The sequence below is a fragment of the Electrophorus electricus genome, chromosome 2, assembly GCF_041902795.1.
Source record: "Electrophorus electricus isolate QZ-2024a chromosome 2, ASM4190279v1, whole genome shotgun sequence".
Taxonomy (NCBI): Eukaryota; Metazoa; Chordata; class Actinopteri; order Gymnotiformes; family Gymnotidae; genus Electrophorus; species Electrophorus electricus.
In genome coordinates, this window is record NC_137498.1 from 39,760,532 (window position 1) to 39,781,701 (window position 21,170).

Here is a 21,170-nt window from a genome sequence, read left to right on the forward strand (position 1 = left end):
TGCATCAAGCAGAGAAAACATCTAAGGAGATTGCTGAAACTTCTAAAATCGGGTTAAATACCGTCCAAAGCATTAATAAAAAGTGGAAGGACAGCGGAGAAACATTATCTTCCAGGAAGGAATGTGGTCAGAAAGAAATCTTGAATGATCATGATCGGTGATCACTTAAACGTGTGGTGAAATCAAATTGTAGAAAAACAACAGTAGAACTCAGGGATATGTTTAACAGTGAAAATAAGAGCATTTCCACACGTACAATGCTAAGGGAACTCAAGGGATTTGGACTAAACACCTGTGTAGCCTTAAGAAAACCACTTGTCAGTGAGGCTAACCGGCAAAAACGGCTTCAATTTGCTAGGGAGCATAAAGATTGGAGCTCTGGAGTAATGGAAGAAGGTGATGTTGTCTGATGAGTCCAGATTTACCCTGTTCCAGAGTGATGGGTGCGTCAGGGTAAGAAGAGAGGCGGCTGAAGTGATGCACCCATCATGCTTAGTGCCTACCGTACAAGCCTGGGGGGGCAGTGCTATGATCTGGGGTTGCTGCAGTTGGTCAGGGTAGGTTCAGCAGTGTTATGCGCCCAAAGAATGAGGTCAACTGACTACCTGAATATACTGAACAACCAGGTTATTCCATCAATTGATTTTTTCTTCCCTGATGGCACGGGCATATTCCAAGATGACAATGCCAGGATTCATCAGGCTCAAATTGTGAAAGAGTGGTTCAGGGAGCATGAGACATAATTTTCACACATGGACTGGCCACCACAGAGTCCAGACCTGCAACTCTGGACAGAAATAAATGTTGTGACATTGCAGAAGCTTGTGGAAACGATGCCACAGCGAATGCATGCCGTAATCAAAGCTAAAGGCGGTCCAAGAAAATATTAGAGTGTGTGACCTTTTTTTTGGCTAGGCAGTGTATGTTTTCCATCAGGATCAAAATTAAACTACAGACAGGAATAGCTCTATGGGCAGTGAAAAATTATATGTACATTTCTGCAAAATAACTTAACCTACCACATTTGAGCTTTCTAGTCGTAATGTCAGTGTAGCTGTCAGTGGGACTCACAGAGACTGCATACAACTGGGAGATGTATTATTACAAATCAAGGTCAAACAGGCAGAGGTAGTATCACAGCAGACAATACAGGATAATACAGTCACAGGCCAGACATAAATGTTAAACAGGACTTAATACAGTCAGGACTAATACAGTCAGAGGCCAGACAGATGGGGTAATAAATACTGGGCAGAGAGCAGAGACAGGCAATGAGCAGTTGTATATGGGCAAACCAGGCAATACAGTGAAAGGCAGTAGACAAATACCAGTAACAACAGAGAAGCCAGGGGCAAAATACAAAGTAGCAAAAATGAAACCGTAGTGGCATCAAACAGCTATGAAATGAAGTATCAGTGAAATGGATGTTAAATGAATGTCCTTATAAACATGTGATGTGATGTGGAGCAGGTGTAATCGGTGGAGATCAGGATTAGGGTGATCAGAAGATCAGTGACCTGGAATATGGAAGGGAGAATGGAGGTGCAGTAGGAGGAATGACAGAAGCCTACATTGAACATTTGGTCCACCTCAATACTGTGGGAAGTAGGCATGTGGAGGACCTAGAAATAATTAAAAACAAAATCCCCACAGCACCCCCCCCCCACTTGAAACATTTTCCCATGTTTATGGATAACCCATTTTTCATTAGGATTGAAGAAATTGTGGTAAAATAAATTGGACACTTAATGGACTTTGGAATTGCACACATATAATGTATATATACATTGCACAGAAAAGCAGGTTTGACCTGATTAGAAATAAAATACAGATACAGGACCCCTGGAGCTTTAAATCCTCAAGGCTTGCACATCAAAGATGATAAGGCAGGTCAACAAGTGCTTGTCTTCTGCTTGTTTGAGGCTTGTAATGTGCTTTTATTTACAAGCCAAAAATGAAATGAAAATAAATTTTATTTTAGGACTTGGTAAAGTCTAGCAGGGAATTAGGCAATATTTTTTGTCAAGAACCTTTTGTTGTTCTTTTATTCCTGTTGTCTTTTTCTGTTAGCTTTTAGCAGCCACTTCCAGCATTAGGGAAGGAAATGGCTTTTGATCGGTGATATAAGAGTGCAGTTCTGTCAGGTTTGCCTGAAAAGACCCAGTGGTGCAACCCATCTTCAGATATCCATCAATGGAGAACATGTAAGCTTGCATAACTTTCCTGTTTAGTGTCAATAATAAAAGATTAAAAGTGTCACTGAGAAAAGCAGAATTTCCTGCGGAAATATTTTCACAGATGTATAAATTAATATACATCTGTATATATTATGTACATATACATAATATAAATTAATATATTTTAAAACATGCAAATGATATATATATATATATATATATATATATATATATATATATATATATATATATATATATATATATATATATATATATATATATGAATTATAAGCATGAATTATAAGCATTACCTGAGATAGACTTAGAAGACCACAGCCTCTTACAGTTTTAAAACTGGGAAAAGAACAAGTTTATGAGCACTGTGTCATCCCAAGCATATAAGCCATGCCTTATTGATGTCCTACTGCACATAACAGCATCTAAAATAAAATCCACTGTGACAGAACTACTGTCAGAACAGAGGATAGACTTTTCAATTTGAGGCCATCTAGAGCCCTGGACTCTCATGGGTGCGCTGGCCTTTTTTTGAAACACCTTGATGCCACATTATGACTCTGCCATGCCCCATGATGACTGCGCATTCTCTCATTTTTGTCAGAGCCACAGAGATTTTTTAACATCCTGTTATACCAGCGTATAGAGTTTAGAACCTTCTAGAACAGGACACCATTCATTTGCAACGTAGAACAGAGTCAGTGGTCATATAAGGTTTTTCAGTCTCTAACGGCAACTGGCACTTGAGTTGGCGCAAGGCTGACAGTTTTAGGATAGACTTAGAAAAGAGTTGCTGGAAATTACTCCTAATTATTATGTTATGTGAAAAATGCTTAAAAAACTGTATAGCTGTATGTGTATATTTTAAAAATGTCTACTGATTTATTTCTTTGTTTCTTAAGTGGCTGTTCTGATCATTCAGGGTTATTGTTAGAAATTAAGCTAGCTCAAGCTGAGCAGTTACATCTATTTCTTGCAGCGCAAAAAACCCCCCAAAAAACCCTTTGGTGCACAACTTGTTTGTTCATTCCAGTGTTCATACCTGCAGCCCTCTGTGAGTGTTTGAACTGGTGTTGGCTCCTCACATCCTCTGCAAAAGGTCATTTACAGCCTCCTTTCTTTGAGAAATGGCTTGTTTAACTGCAACCGTGTATGTGTGTGTGTGTTTGTGTGTGTGTCTGTCTGTGTGCACGTGTGTTCGTTCTGCCACTGAGGCATGGCTTGGAGGTGATAACTACAGACAGTCAAGGTCAAGCTGTCAAGTTCCAAGAGTTCTTGCTGAATTGCTGACAAGCGATTACGATCAGACACTGTCTGGCTATCGGGACTGTCTGATCTCTCCTTTCCACCTCCCCTCTCCTCCCCTCTCCTTCCCTTGTCCACCTGAACCTCTCCTTCTTTCTCCTCTCTTCCCCTCTCCTCAGTTCTCCTCTCCTCTTGCTTTGGGGTAATCTCTATATCACATTTAGTCATCTTACGCCATGCTCATATGTGGCCTGCCAGAGCTTTGTGTTTCAGACTCTGACAGTGTTCTTCTCACTGGCAGCTCTTTGAACAGGCAGTGCAGCTTGACCTAGTTCATTAGCACCTTTAGCATGCTAACCACTAAACGCCTCCCCAGGGGGTCTGTGGAACTGTAATGTCACTGACCTTGGACCTGCTTAACTGCCTACTCTGTTTCAGTAGATAGATTGCCTGGAGTCAGGGAAAAGGGTGAAAAAGGAAAACTGTTCAGAAGGCAACTAGGGAGCTAATGCTGATTCCCAAGTAATTAAATGGGCTCTTAATGCGTTGGCAGGCTGCCCCGTGAAGGACAAGGGTGAGTGACATGAATGGAAATCAGTGCTGGCCACTTCAAGGACAAAACAAACTCCAAGGGAAGGAAAATGAATTGGATACCATTAACCATAGCAAACACAAAGAAAATCAAACAAACAAACAAAAAAAACAAGTAGTTGATTTAAGTCTATGACACACATAGTGGACCTGCAAGTTTATGGCACCATACTGGCTTTTCAGCACAGCCCACACCTAAGGCTCAATAACACTACATAGCTCAAGACTAAGACTCAATAATGCTGTGTAGAACACGCTTTATGCTCAGTAACGATGCATAGAACAGGCCTAAAGCTCAAAAAGACAGCACATCTGCAACGTATATACAACCACATTCACTGGGCCTGCGGCAGCCAATTCAGCTAAAAGGCCAGAGCTAACTGATACTATGAGACAGTAATGGTCATATCATGGACTAGATGTGAGACTTCATAAATTCACTGATAATAATGGAGAGCTGAGGCTTCATGTTAAAACTGCAGAGGACACCCTGAAGATGTACTATGGGCTATGAAGGGCTATGAGGTGGGGTGGTAGGCAACGAAACCAAAGCTAATTGCACCTTATCTCCTACACATCATAATCTTAATACAAAGGATTCATGTAATGAATATTGTATAAGCTGTAAATGCATCAGTTAAGTTGCTTTTATTTCCTTGTTCTTACCCTTTACTGTAGCACCATGCTTTTCATTATTCACTGATGGACAGCAAATAGTTCTTGAATAGGACAGAGGAAACGAAACCTGTGGGGCTATTCTTAGTAGTTTATGATGTCCATCAGGTTCATTAAGTGTACCCAATCATTTCATTACTCTCTTGCCAGTTGGGGCCCAATACACTGTCACAGGGAATATAAGGTCAATTCTTTTATCATGCAATGTGATCAATAACATATTGTATTTATTTCCACTTATTTCCCTGTGGCAGGCTATATCTGTATTAAAACACACACCAATACACAGATACACAGACCATAATCACCACCCCTTACCTATCTACTCCCTTACAGAAAAACATACACACACACACACACACACACACAACCCCCCCCCCCCCCCCCACACACACACACACAAATAGGTATTATGTAACTTTTGTTATGGTTATTATGAATTCTGTAAATCAGACACCATTCGCTTTCTAGGATTGTGGATCATTGCACCAACTGATAACCTCAGCTTCTCCAAGCCTGAGGGGGACTGTCGCACCTTTTACCCCCTCCGTGTGTCATCAGAGCGCTGGCTTGGGAACCAGAGCACAGAGGTGCAGTGTGCTGACATGTGCAGGCATGCACTCTGATCAAAGAGCCAGAGAAAAGCAGGTTACAGTCTGTTGTCCTCTTTCCCTCACAGTGAGGGGGTGTATGGCTGTGTGGGCAGCAGTAGATTGTAAATGTTAAAGCTTTGACAATTATTCTCTTTGAAGTGATTAATCCTGCATCATTAGAGAATGTATCTCAGAGAGTGTGTCATTTATTTTAGGCACCTCACGTAGCACACCATGCTCTGAGGCCTTTTGTGGATGAAAGAGAAATCAAAACTTGCATGGATAAATGAACAAATTTATATGCTTCTGTGACACTGCAGTATAAGAGAATTTGTGCAGTTCATTGAGAAAAACTAAAAGCATCCTTTAAAATAGACTGTTCTGAACATTAACTTCATGGAATCTATTTATTTGCATCTCTGGTCGGTGCTTTTTCTTTTGACTCTAAAATAATATCAGAACTGAAACAATGAAAAAGCTGCAGGGCTTTCTCTTTTTTAATCTCTTTTTTTTCAGTGTGCACTATATTTTTGCAAGTTAGTTTGATACAGAGAGAGAAAGAAAGATTAAAATGATTAATTATCAGTGTCAGTGATACTTAGGTTTTGGGAAATGGAGGCTCTCACAGACTTTGCTCACTAACTTGAAAATAGGCACTACTCATATCTGCCACAGTACAAGGACAACTCCTGATATAATAACACTGGGAGAAACCAAAGCCTGAGGCCTGAACAAATCCAAGATCTCAGCAGGCCCTTTTCCCTCCAAAAACCTAAAGTCATAGAGAAGCATGAAAGCACATCTGTATTGCCAAAGGATACTGCATTTTATTTGTGTTTGGTCATATGCTTCTATATGAAGAAGCATGCCAGTGTTTCATGACCAAGTGTTTCAGTGTGGTGAATCTAACATTAGAATATGCATGTAAAAGTGAATTACATGGACTGTTAAGCTTTTCAAAGATTACAAATAGTAATAGAGCATTCTACTAGGTCAGAGTGTTAAGATGTTAAAACCAGGAAAAAAAATCAAAATCATGTTGAAAGTATTCCACATCCCCATTTTTTTCTGTGTGGTTTAAACATTGATCAGCCATAACATTAAATCCACCTACCTAATGTTGCATAGGTTGCCCTTATGCTACTAAAACAGCCGATATGTTGAGGCATTGACTCCACAAGACCTCTGAATGCAGTATGTCCTGTGATATCTGGCACCAAGATGTTAGCTTTAAATCCTAAATCAAATCTAAATTGTGAGATGGGGCCTTCATGTATTGGACTTGTTTTTCCCTCAGATGCTCAGTTGCATTGATATCTGAGGAATTTGGAGGTCAACACCTTAAACTCTTTGTCAAGTTCCTCATACCTTTCTGAACTATTTTTCCAGTGTCATGGAGAGCATTGCAAAAAGAGCCCATTGTCATTAGGGAATACTGTTGGCAAAGGTTTTGCAGCAGAACATTGCTCAGAGCATCACACGGCCTCCACTGGGTTGCCTTCTTCCCATAGTGCATTTAGGTTCCATCTCTTCCCCAGGTCAATGATACACACGCACCTGTCCATCCAAGACAATGTGATTCATCAAACCAGCCATCTTCTTCCATTGCTCCATAGTCCAGTTCTGATGCTCATGTGCCCATGGTAGGAGGACAGGGGTCAGCATGGGCACTCTGATGTATCTGCAGTTACACAACTCCATATGCAGCATGCTGACATGCATACCTTTCTGTCATAGCCAGCATTAACTATTTCAGTAATTTGTACTACTGTAGCTCTTCTGTGAGATTGGACTAGACTTTGTTCCCCACATACGTCATTGAGTCCTGGACACACATGACCATGTGGCTGGTTCACTGGTTTGGCAACTTTTGGTAGGTACTAACCACTGAGTACCAAGGACACCCTACAGGACCAGTATTTTGGGAGATAGCTGTCTTGCCATCTGAATTTTACCCCTGTCAAAGTAGCTGATATCATTTCGCGTGTTCATTTTTCCTGCTTCCAACTCATCAACTTCCAGAGTGATTCACTTGCTGGCTAGTATATCCCACCCCTTGACTGGAGCCATTGTAATGAGATAATCCATGGTAGTCACTTCAACTGTCAGTGGTTTTAATATTGCGATTGATTGGTATATATGCAGTAGAGTGAATAGTATATTTATGAGAAGAATATACTTTTCATTCCATTTACTTTATTTCATGTTATCCAAATCTAGCTCGACTTGTCTGACTGGTTTAAAGTTCATATTAACACCCACCCACGCGCACACACACACACACACACACACACACACTCTCTCTCACACATAATAATCCTGAATACATGTAAGCCCCTAGGTATTACTGAATAAAAATATTACTGTTTCCAAGGTAGTATGTCTGTCTTCATTGTTTCTTACTTCATAAATGATAGAGATGAAAAACGGGATAAGGACAGATGAAAGTAAAAGACAGAGCTATATAAAAGAGCACATAGTGTATGCTGACCCTGAGACTGCAGAGAGGAGACTGAGAGAATGTGAAAGAAAGCAAAAGAGAGAGAGACGTGGAGGTGAGTATGCTGGTAAAGAACTAAGCAGGTGTGACAACTCAGAGCTTTCACAGGACAAAAAGGTTTTTCTGGCCTTCAAGCAATGCTAAATTGTAGCTGCCCCTATCCGTGACCCCACCATTTGCTTCTACCAACAGAGAGGGAAGTTATGTTCACAGAAAACACATTGTACTTTGCATAACATGAGTCTAAAACTAGTCTAAGCCAAGTAATTGGTATTTATTTAATATAATTATTTGATTGGTACATACTTTCTAATTTGTTTAGGAGGCAAAGCCATCATATTGTTCTTGCTTGTTGACAGTCAGAGTTGATTGGTTGATCTTGCTGCTCATGAAGAAAAGGAGCCTATCTGAAGCACAATAGTTGGGATACATTTGTCAGTTTTATTAAATTGTTATTACATGAGGCAGCTTTGATCAGCAAATGGAGCAACCTTTTGTCACCTTCCACATTTTTGTATAATAGTCAAAACATTAAAACTATGAAATAACAGATATGGAAGTATTTGAATAACTGTAAAAGTGGTAAATAAATCAAGACTATCGCATATTTTACATTCCCCAGAGTAGCTACTTCCCCTGATGACAGCTCTGCATACTCGTGAGCTGTCTTGAAAAATTTACTGCTTATGCTATGTTGGCTGGGTGATTAAAGTTCTAATAGAAACAACTTGAGGCATTGTCTGCTAATATCATTATTATTATTTACATTTCAGTGTTTAGGATATATATATATATATATATATATACACACATGCACACACACACACACACACACACACACATATTGTATGTGCATCATGGTTTATGTATATTTTAGAAAATAACTGAATCCTAATCATTTGAATCAAAATTTATTTACATTTGTGATTTAGCAGACACGCTTATCTAGAGCAAATTACAAAAGTGCTTTAGCTTTCTACTCAGCTGTCCGTTTTATACTCATGATTATGTAAAGCATACACTCAGTCAACCGTTTACCTTGTGCCGATTATAGTGGGAACACGGCGAAAAGGTATTAGGCTTAATTAACAAGGCCTAGTGTTCACGTCAATTGTTATTTGAGCCACACGGGGGCAGCAAACATTAACATTTTACCTCACATTATTTTTCGATCCATGGAATTTTCTTCTAATAACATAATTCGTATACAGTGTCAGCACATTAACTCTAGTTTCAAAACAATTAACTAACATTGATCAAGTGTGTGTTTATTTGTCTATAAACAATAATTTGGTCCTTTCATTTTACGTACAAAGAAACCCCAATAAATATTGATCTAAAGTCACTTTCTTTGAATAGTGTATTTAATCCAAAAACGAGATTAGATAATTAAGTAATAATCAAAAATGAGTTCACGTTTTTAATTATTATATTTATTTTATCAACCTAAGTGAATGAAAAAAGACACCCATAAAAAGGATCAAACTGTACATATAATCATTTTTCTTTATTATTACCTTGGTCAGAAACTTTCAGACTGGGCGGTCCTATGGAGAGGTTCGGGTTGTTTGTGACGTCACATCCGCCCGCAGATCTCGCTTTTTGCCCGTCGCGTCGCTCATTGTTCTTCCATTTCCAACGCGCCGCGCGTCGGGGAGCTGCGCTATTGCACCACGCTGTCGATGCAAAGCAGCATATAACCCCGGAAAGTGGATATTCCGTAGTCTCGTCTCTGGACTAGCACTGATTCGCTCTCCAGTCGAGGTCTCTTGACGAGCTAGATTGCTTTTTATTAACTTATTCGCCAACTCAAAATGGAGAATGAGAGCAAGTACCTCCCGCAGCTCCTTGCCGAGAGAGACAGCTTAGACTCATCGTTCATACATGCAATGAAACTTATTTCTGCAGGTAAATTCCGTCTCTCGTTTATATTCTTTCCTACGGGCAGTTATCAGTCCGCACTGCTTGCGGTTATGTAGGGATTACTGTTTTGTCGGTTTAACGGGTTTCTCCCTGGGGGTAAAATAATATCGGATGGTGCTTCCAGGACAGAGGGCGTGCGTTTTAAACTAGTATTGAATGAAGCTGGCCAGATAGTTCTGGTCACCGAGTGTCCTGGATAGTTTTGGTCAGCGAGTGTCCAGGATAGTTTTGGTCAGCGAGTGTCCTGGATAGTTTTGGTCAGCGAGTGTCCTGGATAGGTACGGTCAGACAGCAGCTGGGACCTTGATTTTGGCACCCGACACGTGGTAAATCGCTTTCCTTAACTTCCAAGTCACATAACAGTGTCGGAGGCAAACAGCAGGTTAACGTTTTAATGTCTGAAAGTTCGCCTTGCTGGCCGGCGCATTGGCTACCGCGGACTTTTGAGTGTTGGTCGGCTGTACAGTTGCGGCACGTCGGGGAGTTTTGTCTCCGTCGCTTGCTCCCGCACTAGATAGCTGGCTAGTTTACCACCTTTGTTTTGCCTGTCATCCTAAATGCGAGGTTGATGTTTTGAAATCGTATTCGTATCGCCTACAGAAGCGCCTACATTTTTTTCAGTGTTATTAAAATGTTAAAACCTGTTAAAGTCAATACCGGAGATCCCGAAAAGGGGCGTTATCTACATCAATGTGGAAACTCCTTGGTAGCTAACTTGCATAAATGTTAACGGAACTGTTAACCCAGTCTTGCAATTGGGCATGAAGCTCTATTTTGCTTGTCCGTTATTTTTCTTTTCTGGGATTCACCGGATTATTCTCTGTTTATTGCAGGAGAACTTTGCTAGCTTTAGTTTGACTGTGTATGTGGTTCTGATGATCCGTCCTGACTGTGCGGTTTGGAAAGGTTAGTCGTTCAGCGCTGAATATGATTATCAAGTATGATTTCTTTTTCCAACAGGAAATGTATCCCTTAAACCAAACCCGTTCTGTTCCTCAAGATGGTTTAGATCTGCCCACAGGGCTGTAACGGATAATGTAATTCCACATGTAACGGGCTTGTTTTTCCATGTGCCACCGATCAGTTATTCAGCATTTGCATTAACCCCGCAGAAATATCCAGTCTGTTGAGTCCGTTTACTCATTGGGTTTTGGTACCCGTAGTTCTTGATTATGTTTTTAAAGGGATTACTTGTGACAACTCTTTATAAACTACATGTCATTGTTATGAAATGAACAATGTAATAAAATAATAATAATAGATTCAAAACGTATGTGATCATTATATTTCAGCTTTCTCAGTGGTTGGGTTAATGCCAATTTGTTGTCTAGAAAATTCTTTGTGATTTTGCTGGGATTGATTGAGCAATCTAATCAAACTGGCGCATGCATATTCAGTTCTTGTTCTGTCATTAACTAAGATATGGCATGTATTGACACTTGTGCTTTCCAGAGTAACGTACACTTCCTTGGAAGACTCAGGTCATGCGGAGCTAATAACTGCTGTGACTTGGGGCAGAAGGAATGACTGCAGAGTTTGTTCTTTATGCTGAGATGAAATAGTACTCACAGCCTTAGCCTCTGGCATTTTGCTTTCTTGAGAATGTCTAAAGATGTTATTAGTACTTCTAGCATTCAGCCTTTCTCAGGCTCTGACCCTCTTATCTGTTTATCTGTTTTTCTTGATTTCTGAGTGAAAAAGTATACTGTTTATTTTAAGTGTCTTCCAGAACAATTGAGATGACTTATTGATCAGTATGAGACTGTTACTCTGATTGCCAGTGCAGATGAAAGTATCCTATTTCCTTGTATCAAAGCTCACATATTCTGTTTAAGGACCTCAGCAGCTGTGATTTCAGTGTGTGTTCTCACTCAGAATACTGTAAAATGGATTACAAATAACTGTGACAGCCGTGGCTGAGAGGGTGCTAATTGTCTTTTTTCTCTTTCAGAAATTGAGAGGGTTCAGAAACAGGAGACGGAAAAAGACACTGAAACCTATTTGGATCTCTTTACAACGAAGAATATCAAATTGAAGGAAAGGGTCCTTATACCTGTCAAACAATACCCAAAGGTAAGTGGCACACGCTGTTGTCTTGGAGCCCTAATGAGATTAAAATTGTCTGTGTAAAGTGGTAGAACGGTTTCTGCAAAGTATGGATTGGCAGTTAATTCAGTGAGTGGTGTTACATGTAATCAGTTGATGGGTGATGAACTATTACTATATGGAAGAGTAGGGGGGCACATCTTGAACTAATGTCTGATAAGAAATATGTATGAACTTGTCAAATACATAAATAGCTTCCTCTCATTGCATTGGCTTAGTGGTGTTTTCCCTTTGACGCTGCACTTCACTCTTCACTGCTGTCCTTTCTCTGAAAACACGAATAAACACATCATATAATATAATATCAATTCATATCAAGTTTAAGCAATACTTCCAAGACCAGGATTTGTCAACAGTGGTTTGATATTCTGTTTAAAACTTTGTGCCTAATGTTTTACAGTGCTGTGACTTTACACAGTTCCCTGCAAATTTGTGTTTGCTCTGTGTTATATTCTTTTCTTTTCTGTTTTTTTCCCTCCTCCTAGTCTTTCCACCCTTTTAGTCATGCAGCTGGAATTCTTTTCATTTAGGTTGTATTAACAGAAGCACAGGCTATATTCCCAGTTGTATTTTCATTCGCACAAAAAACTATCCCTTTCCAGCTCAGAACTGAAGCGGAGTTTATTTTGTTTTGGAACGCTCCTTGCCCAGGGTCTTACTGAGAGTTATTGAGTTCATGTCATAGACTGCAGTACCAGATCAGCTGAAGTGTCTCATCAGAAACACAGAAGTTTCTTCTTGTTAAGTTCCGTTGATTTCCATGGAGTAACTATACTGTCAAACAGTGGCTACTCAAGACTATTGAACATGCTTATATCCTGTTTAGGTTTATTGCAGAGCCAACGATTGGTTTTCCATTGTGTCTAATCTTGCCCTAATCACCAAGATTAAAATATTATTTAATAATGAGTTATAATCTCTCTCTCTCTCTCGCTCTCTCTCTCTCTCTCTCTCTCTCTCTCTCTCTCTCTCTCTCTCTCTCTCTCTCTCTCTCTATATATATATATATATATATATATATATATATATATATATATATATATATATATATATATATATATATAACAGTTCAGATGAGTGTAACACTGCAGCTTTCTTCATGCTCCAAGTTTAACTTTTCATCTTGCCTTTTGCTTTTTGTAGTTTAACTTTGTTGGGAAGATTCTTGGGCCGCAGGGGAACACGATCAAGAGACTGCAAGAGGACACGGGCGCTAAGATTTCTGTGCTGGGGAAAGGCTCCATGCGAGACAAAGCCAAGGTAAACGGCTCGCAGACGCTGTGGGATGTCCGAGGGCCGCTTCTTGTTGGAGTGTGCCACAGGGCCTGAATGATCTCATGCATCCGTGCACGTGGAGATCTCATGCATTTGTAATGGTTCAGGCAGGGACCGTTCTAGAAACACTGGGGAAACATGCGAGACCATAGAAAGTACAATTTTAAGAACTTGTAGGATGCATTGCCAAAAAGTTTTAGTCTGTGTATTCTCAGAATGGCTGAAATGAAAATATGAGCATTGAATGGTTGAAGAATGTTTTCTGCAAGAAAAAGAAGTGCTTGAAAGGTTTCCCCCCCCCCAACTCATTATAGAGCTGAGTGGTGGTCATCTAAACATGTTTCTGCTAACCAAATCAGAGACTAGTATGAAGAGCACTTTGTTGTGTAGCTAAGTGTCAGACCTGAAGACCTGATCAGTCTGCTGCCTTTATTTAATTGAGCCTTGGTAAGTGTGAAATGCATTTTTTGTCTCAAATAAAAGTCCATCTATGTAACTTGAAACCCCCACAATTTGAGGTAGTGTACTTTCCTTGTTTCATACAAGCAGTCTAGTAGTCTAGTAATTTTTTGTCAGCTTGATGTAAAATATGCATGTATGTATACGTGTATATACTATTAGCCGAGCATGCAGTGTTGCATGATTAAGACAATTTGACAATTATTTTCTAAACTGAGATTATACTATTGCACTTCATAAAGAAAAATTACTGCTTAAGCAAGCAGCCTCATCTTGTTAGGACAATCTGACTATTTAGTTTTCTAAAAGGAGACTGCTTACTATAGCTAATGTATTCCACAACATTGTCTAGCAATTTGTTGCCGAAGACACAAGGTCACCTGCAGAAGCAGTACAAGCACCCCAGCTTTGACCTCACATGCAAAGACCTTCAGTTGTCTTCCATTACTTTCCCAAATTTTATGTTCCTTGTTCACCAGGTTTAATGGTCTCATTAGTCATCTCTCTTAAGTAGCAGTGTAAAAATATTATATTTGTGATGTAGAGGCAGTCTGTGTGGACTTTAAAATGACTTTCTGCATGGTTGCGAATGTATTCCTGCCTGTTTTCCTAAACACAGGCTGTCTGAACTATTGCAACCCACATATTGTCAGTAGACATAATATATTATAAAATTCACTTTGTTAAAAATCCAAAGTTAAAAGGAAGCTATCAGAAGATTTTTGTACTTCACATACATTTCAAAGTCTGATCTACACCACTGTGAGCGTTTGGAATTCCGACGCTCTTTAAGGTTAGAGGAGCGTGCTGTTTACCACGGCTAAAAGCAAGCCCATTACATCTCAGTCACAGAAGTTGCATTCAGTGCTGAAATACAAACAGACATTTTTCCCAGTGGAAAAGTTCTCTTGTGCAAATGGCATCCAAATCCTGCTCCAGGATTCTATGTATTGGGATATGTCAACTAGAGACTTGTAGGTTGTGATTAATTTTGTCTTTACAGTGGTAAATATAGTACTTTCCAGTGGTGAATGTAAATTTTTTTTTTATTTCTGCGGCAGAAAATTGTGAAATGTATTGGTCAAATTTTTCAGTATGTGGAACTACTGAGCTCAGTCATTTTCAATTTTTACTTTTTAAAAACAACAATTTAAATTTAACGATCATGCGAAACATTTATTTATTTCCAGGATCTGCACGAGAGACTGAAACTTGTAATTTCATCCATTTTTTCTATACTGTAGAATCTAGGCTGGAATTATTTTTACTGTCAACTGTTCACTGCCTTACAGTGAAGACAGGAACTTGGCTTATTTTAACCGGACAGTCAGTTGCTCAGTTAAATAAGAACTGTTCCTATGCATTTTGGTCCTACAGAATCTTATTTTGGCAGTGAGGCTGCAACATGCATCCAAGGATTTAAAGTGGGAAATGTTGCATCAAATAAACACAAGGAATACATTTTCAAATGTTTCTAGCTGAAATGAATTTACTGCAAATGAAGGCATTATGTTCACTAGTGAATTTTCTGTGCTAACTCTGGACAGATGGCTAGGGTCAGATGTGGAAGTTGTGAGTCCTGCGCAACATGAGAGCAGCCTATCTGCTATTCTGTTTCATGTGTCTGTTGGCAGAGTAATTGTGCCACCACAAACTCGTAAGCAGATGCTTTTCTTATTACCGTTTAGCAGTCCTCTTCCCCTGATCATGGTAATTGGTTGAAATTGGCGCAGATTTTCAACGTTATAGCCTCGTCAGGCTGTAGGAACTACTTGCTCTTAGGGCCTGAGAAATGTTTGGATTTCATTCTTTCAGGAGGAGGAGCTGAGAAGGAGCGGGGAGCCCAAGTACGCCCACCTGTCCATGGAGCTGCACGTGTTCATCGAGGTGTTCGCACCTGCGCCTGAGGCTTACCTGCGCATGGCCCATGCCATGGAGGAGATTAAGAAGTTCCTGTTCCCAGTAAGCATCAGATCAAAGCCTCTGACCTACAGCACAGGAGGCTTTGGCTTTCCCAGCATGCAGACCCAAAGAAGTCATTGTTTAACGCTGATTACCTGCGTACATTGTTGAATTAGATCTTGGCTCCCTTTGCCCTCGGCTACAGATTAATATTTAATCTGATAAATCGCTTTCATGCGGTCCTCTCTTAGCCATGCGGCAGTTACGTTTACATAGCGGCAGTCATTATTCGCTCTTGATTATGGGCTGTGATTGTAACTGCGTTAATCCTCATGCCTGATTGTTTCATGTGCAGGGTTTGTGTCTTCTTGCCCCTCCCCCGCTGTCACTGTTAATAGCTCTTCAGGCTCGTCTCTCTTGTGTTCATATGTAATATGTTGGCTAAGTGGCTAAACCACATCCCACCCACTTTGTGTTTGTTCTGCAGGACATGATGGATGAAATTTGCCAGGAGCAGTTCATGGAGATGAGCTATCTGAACGGAAATCAGGATCACGGAGCCAGGGGCCGAGGGGGCCCACTCGTCAGGGGCCGTGGAGTGCACCCACCCCCTACTGCTGCGCCCAGGTATAACTTACACACACACACACACACACATACACACTGTAATGCAACGTAAAGTGTCATTTGTGATGCTGAGGATTGTTCATCCACTCCCGTTTCAGGGGGCGGGGCATGCCTCCACTGCGTGGCGGAGTTCCTCGTGGTGGTCCCGCGAGGGGGGGAGTAGTGAGGGGAGCCCCTGCAGGCCGAGGTGGTCCACCAGCCCAGCCGACCCGAGGGGCCACAGCCAGCCGTGCCCGTGCCCCTGCCCCTGGACCTCAGCGCATGCCCCCTCCACCTCCACGGCCTCCTGCCCAGGAGACGTACGAGGAATATGTAAGGAGCCCGCCAAATGTGCTGAAACTTTGTGTGTGCTCCGTTCTCCTCTGTGAGGTCTAAAGATTTATAAGTACATGCTCAATGCAGAGATATACTAACACAGCAACTGTGTTTCTTTCTCGCCCCAGTCCTATGACGAGAGCTACACCGAGCCAGCCTACGAGTCTTATGACAGCTACTACAGTCAACCGCAGGCGTAAGTTAAAACAGCACCTCCTCTTCTGTCCCAGGGAGAGTTCCACTAGCCCGCTGTAGTTTAGTGTCGGTAGAATAGTACTTGGCAGCCTTAACTTGCTTTTTAAGTGTTGGCATTGTGCATCAATTCTTCCAGAGAACCAGAGTACTATGACTATGGACATGGGGAGACTCAGGAGGGGTATGAGAGTTATGGTATGTATTATTGTATAAGGTCTATTACATGTATTACAGTTCTATTGCGTGTATTACATGTATTGTTTTTAATGAATTCAAGTAGTATAGCTGAAACTAGCAGTTCCTCATTCCTCAGGTTTACGGAGTATGCACTGTGTATTTGTGTGTATATCTGTTGTGTGTATATCTGTCGTGTGTGTGTGTGTGTGTGTGTGTGTGTGTGCAGCTCAAGATGACTGGAATGGAACACAGAGGACTTCTGTTGCCGGGAAGGCTCCTGCTCAGAGACAAACCAAGGGTGCATACAGGGAACACCCCTATGGACGATACTGAACTCGTCAAGCAGAACGTCATCCATAATGTGTCACCATGACGACTGTCTCCCACGGCAGCTCACGCTTTAAGCAACCCAGACAAAAGTAATTGACCGTCTTTTGTTTTCGTTTTTCTACTCCGGACATTTTTTAAAGTGAAACTCCACAAATCAGCATCCGAAAGCTTCAAGAATTGAAAGTTTGAGATGGATTTAAAGTGTTTAGATATTTAAAAACGGAAAGCTGTTTTTATTTTGTTTTACGTTTTACATTGCTACTCTCTCCTCCTCTCCTCTTTGCTTTTTTGCGTTGTTGATAGATTTTTTTGTGTCTTTTTCCTTAGTGGTTGGATAAATATATTTAATTTAAACATGTCAAAGCTTAACAACTGTGTAACCTGTTGTGTATCTTAGGACACCACTTTAATTTGTGTTGCTTTTAAAAGAATCTATAGAGGTGGAGTTGCAGATTCCCATTTAGGCTACATTTCAAAATTCTGCTCAATATTAGGAAATCAAAAGGCCATTAAACCAGATCATTTATTTTATGTAATGTAAGGAACGGTAATTAAGGAAAGGGAAAAGTCTCTTTAATGACATTGTCAACAACCATTGATTTATTCTTTATTTGTTTTAAATAGTCTTAAAACATGTAAATTTAGACTTAGGCTTCAATATTTTTCACTATATTTTAGAGTTTTGAAATATAGCCCTATTAGACGCTGTTGAGATGGACTGTCCTCAAATCCTTAATTTGTTAAAATAAGTCATGGCTCTTTCAAAACTGTTCTGTAGAATGACTAGTGTTTGGCTACTTATGTAAAAAAAAAAGTTAAAAAAAGTAAAATATAAAATAAGTCAGATTTTCATGGAGGATATTATGTCATATAAACTGCATGCAACTGCTTAAGAAGGATTTGGACAACAATCTCTACAAGGGTCATCTCTTTATAATGTAAAGGGATACTGCAGCTAAATCCAAGTCTTTTGTACATAGATTAAAAAAACAAAATCGCGTAAACTGTACGTACTGCCTTTTAGTCTCTGTACAGTCTCCATAAAATGCAGAATGCTACGTGTGTAAGCTTGCCTAAATAGGTAACTAAATTTGTCCAAAAAATGTTTTGCAGCAGTTGTCAATAAAGCCTAGTTTGTTTTTTATGAAACTTTAACCTGGTTTATTTTTCCTTTTCTGTCATTATAAAAGCTGAAATGCCCTTTTAAATAACTTATAACCTTTAATTACCTTAACTTTTTCTTCATCTTCAAAAGAGATTTTAAATTTAAAACTGCATGTAGATTGGAGACGTAAACAACGCTAAAGTGTTTAAAGTGTTTCATTTGATAATAAAAAGCACAACTTTAATCTTTTTCTCTCTTTTTATACTTAAAAAGGACCCTAGAGGTAAGACCTGTGCCTTTTAAAATAACCCGGATAGCTTCCTAATGTCTTTAGACAGCTAAGCATTGGGTGCTTGGGTATGTATAAAACTTTTCTTGAATGACATTTTATATTTGGTCTTACTCACAATGGGAAATGTATTGACTAGCTTGAAATAACTGAATTTAATAAGGTTTAGCTTCCAGGCTTTATATGTCAAGTTTGATACTGCTTTTATTAATGAAAGTAATGGTTGCGAAAAGGAAAGGAGTGCTAAACCTTATGTACAGCATTGAAAAGGTAGCTCTAACCCTAAATTTGTACATGGCCAGTGTGTTATGTTTTACATTTCCATAAACCTCTTGTCGTGTAATTTAATTAAATACCAGTCACAAAAATAAAAGTAATAGAAAAAAGGTTACTCAAATACACTGTAATACATATGTATTTTTCAAAATGTTGGTATACTAACATATTAGATCAGACCTGTAATGCAACTCTTGCTAAAAGTCTTCAGTACTGAGTCTGTATTTGTGTCCGCAGGAAATGCTGCTGCTACATTTTTTTTCCCTTTTTTTTGCACAATCAGTGTATAAATTAATGTGTTAAACATTTCCTATGCCTTTAACAAGAAGCTCTTGAAAAGCTTGAGTTGCATGACCCATGACTACTAGATTGCATATGGTCCTTTTTGCACTGCACTGTGGTCATATGTTATGATGTGGAGTTCTGAGAATCTCTTCTCTTCCCTTAGGGAATGGTTCTTCAGGAGTTCCAGGCCTGGAATCGGGGGTTTACATGTGCTTGTTCCCTTTTCTCAGGCAAGTTGTTCTCAGAAATTTGTATTATAATACTTTCATGCTTAGACTAGAGAACTAAACAACATACACTACTAACTTTATTAGGAAACTTACTTTGTAAATTGTTGCAAATTGGCACATCTGTTGCTGTGTTCAGTGGTTAGTTTCTGAACATAGGACCTCTGTTTGATGGCTATTTTGGGTGACAGACCAGCATCAAACCAGCAATGACCTTAATATGAGAAACACTGCTGTGCCTGATATACTTTCACCAGAGTAACACCCACTACCATGCCAGCACCACCTTAGCATCCCTGCTGGGCTGAGAAAAGTCTTCCACCCAAATAATATAACTGGTCAACAGTGGTTCTGGCCAGTAATTAATGAGATGAAGGGTTGTGTGCAGGCAGATGGACCACAGATGTAATGGTACACCTATAAAATGTACCTGTAGTTAGGTGTAGGTAATAAAGAGACCAGTGGGTGTAGGTGTTTGTAATAATAAAGTGAATGCCCGGTGCTGACTCATGCGTGTTAAGAGGATAATCCAGCCGTGCAGAGTCCCCTGAAGGCTTCATGTTTGTTTTGCAGCTATCGGAACCTTTCCTGGTCACTTTTGCTGACTTGATCGCACGTCTCCTACATGGAAGACTCTTGATTTGTGCTAAAGATGTTCTAACTTTTGAACCTCACCTCTATATGGAGGCAAGCACAAGACTGCAGAGATGGAGTAAAATACGACTTCTGTTGGAACGCTTTCACGAAGGCCAAAGTGGAGCCCTAGGAAAGTGCATCGCATCACACCTTAAAAAGGGAAGAGGAAGGAAATCAATGCAGCCCTGCTGCCAAAGCATGCAGATGTAACCAGTTATTGAACTGGAGCAGAAAAGAGCTTACTTGTCCTAGAGTGTTGTCCTGGAGCTTGTGCTAATGTGCTTGTGCTCGCTCACTTTATCCATCTCTATCTTTACTTCTGGTGTTACATTTTCTAAATGTACTTGTTTCATTTATGTTCCTATCATTATGTCCTCATAGATTTTACACTGTCCTAAAAATGACCATTGTAATTTTTTTTTTTGTTGGTGACCCACCCCAAAATCTATATGGCAATGGCAGTTTTCTCTAAGGAGAAAAACCAAACGATCCACATATTCATTTATTCATTCTCTTATCTACCTCAGATAATGGCACGATATCCTCCTGTCTCACACCTGGGGGCGTGCACACTCAAAGCAGCAGGCACACCCGTGGATCTGTCTACACTCAAGTTGCCATGTTGATTTCCATTTTTGCTCTACTACACCAAAGATTTCCTTTTGAATGGGTTAGGGATTTGTGCCTCTTCAGCTGTTTTGCAGGTAGATTAATGTGTGTACAATTGAAAATGTAAAGGTGTGCCTTAAGCTTTATTGTATGTATGAGGTTTTTATGAACAATTTAATAATAAATTATTGAACATCTACATTGGGGATTACATTGACTCCCACACAGTAGAAAGGATTGTTTGCTGAAACCAAGTGGGACATTTGTATAGGATTTTTCTTGGTGTTATTGTGTTCTCTTGGTCTGTGGTCATCTCTGCTTCAGCTCACTCAAGAAATGGAAACATCAGTGTTACTCTGCTGGCTTTAATAAAAGTAAGTCTCAATTTCAATATGACAGTGTTAGCAGGGCCTGTAGCTCCACTGAGCTAGAATAATCCCTTACCCTTTTGGGGAAGAGGATTGGTGTTATAAATACACACCAGTGATTTTATTCCCTTTAAACAAGTGTAGCGCTGTGACAGCAATTACTGGTCTGAGCTAAGGCGTCTTTCCTCGCGCACATGTGTGAACATTGCATTTTGCATTCTGTTAGGTTCTGCGCTAGTTTCACTAGTGAAACTTGGATCCAGACATCAC

The 21,170-nt window shown here is 40.0% G+C and overlaps 1 protein-coding gene across 4 annotated transcripts; it reads left to right on the forward strand.

Annotated features, from left to right (window-relative positions):
* Window positions 1-9,421: 9,421 nt before the first annotated feature.
* khdrbs1b (KH domain containing, RNA binding, signal transduction associated 1b) lies at window positions 9,422-20,731 on the forward strand. Of its 4 annotated transcripts, XR_014118817.1 has the most exons (11): window positions 9,422-9,704; window positions 11,671-11,792; window positions 12,969-13,085; window positions 15,375-15,521; window positions 15,949-16,088; window positions 16,187-16,400; window positions 16,532-16,599; window positions 16,735-16,793; window positions 17,002-17,194; window positions 19,224-19,290; window positions 19,861-20,731. XR_014118817.1 is itself a non-coding variant. In XM_081703299.1 (10 exons), exons 2-10 carry the CDS (start codon window positions 10,595-10,597, stop codon window positions 17,106-17,108), a joined length of 1,005 nt encoding a protein of 334 aa, XP_081559425.1. In that variant the 5' UTR covers window positions 9,422-9,704; window positions 10,553-10,594; the 3' UTR covers window positions 17,109-18,260. The 4 variants fall into 4 exon arrangements, 2 of the variants coding, with proteins under 2 accessions (XP_081559425.1, XP_026882331.1); XR_014118818.1 differs by lacking the exons at window positions 19,224-19,290; window positions 19,861-20,731 and adding an exon at window positions 18,484-19,074; XM_081703299.1 differs by lacking the exons at window positions 19,224-19,290; window positions 19,861-20,731 and adding an exon at window positions 10,553-10,625 and having other exon boundaries at window positions 17,002-18,260.
* Window positions 20,732-21,170: the final 439 nt, after the last annotated feature.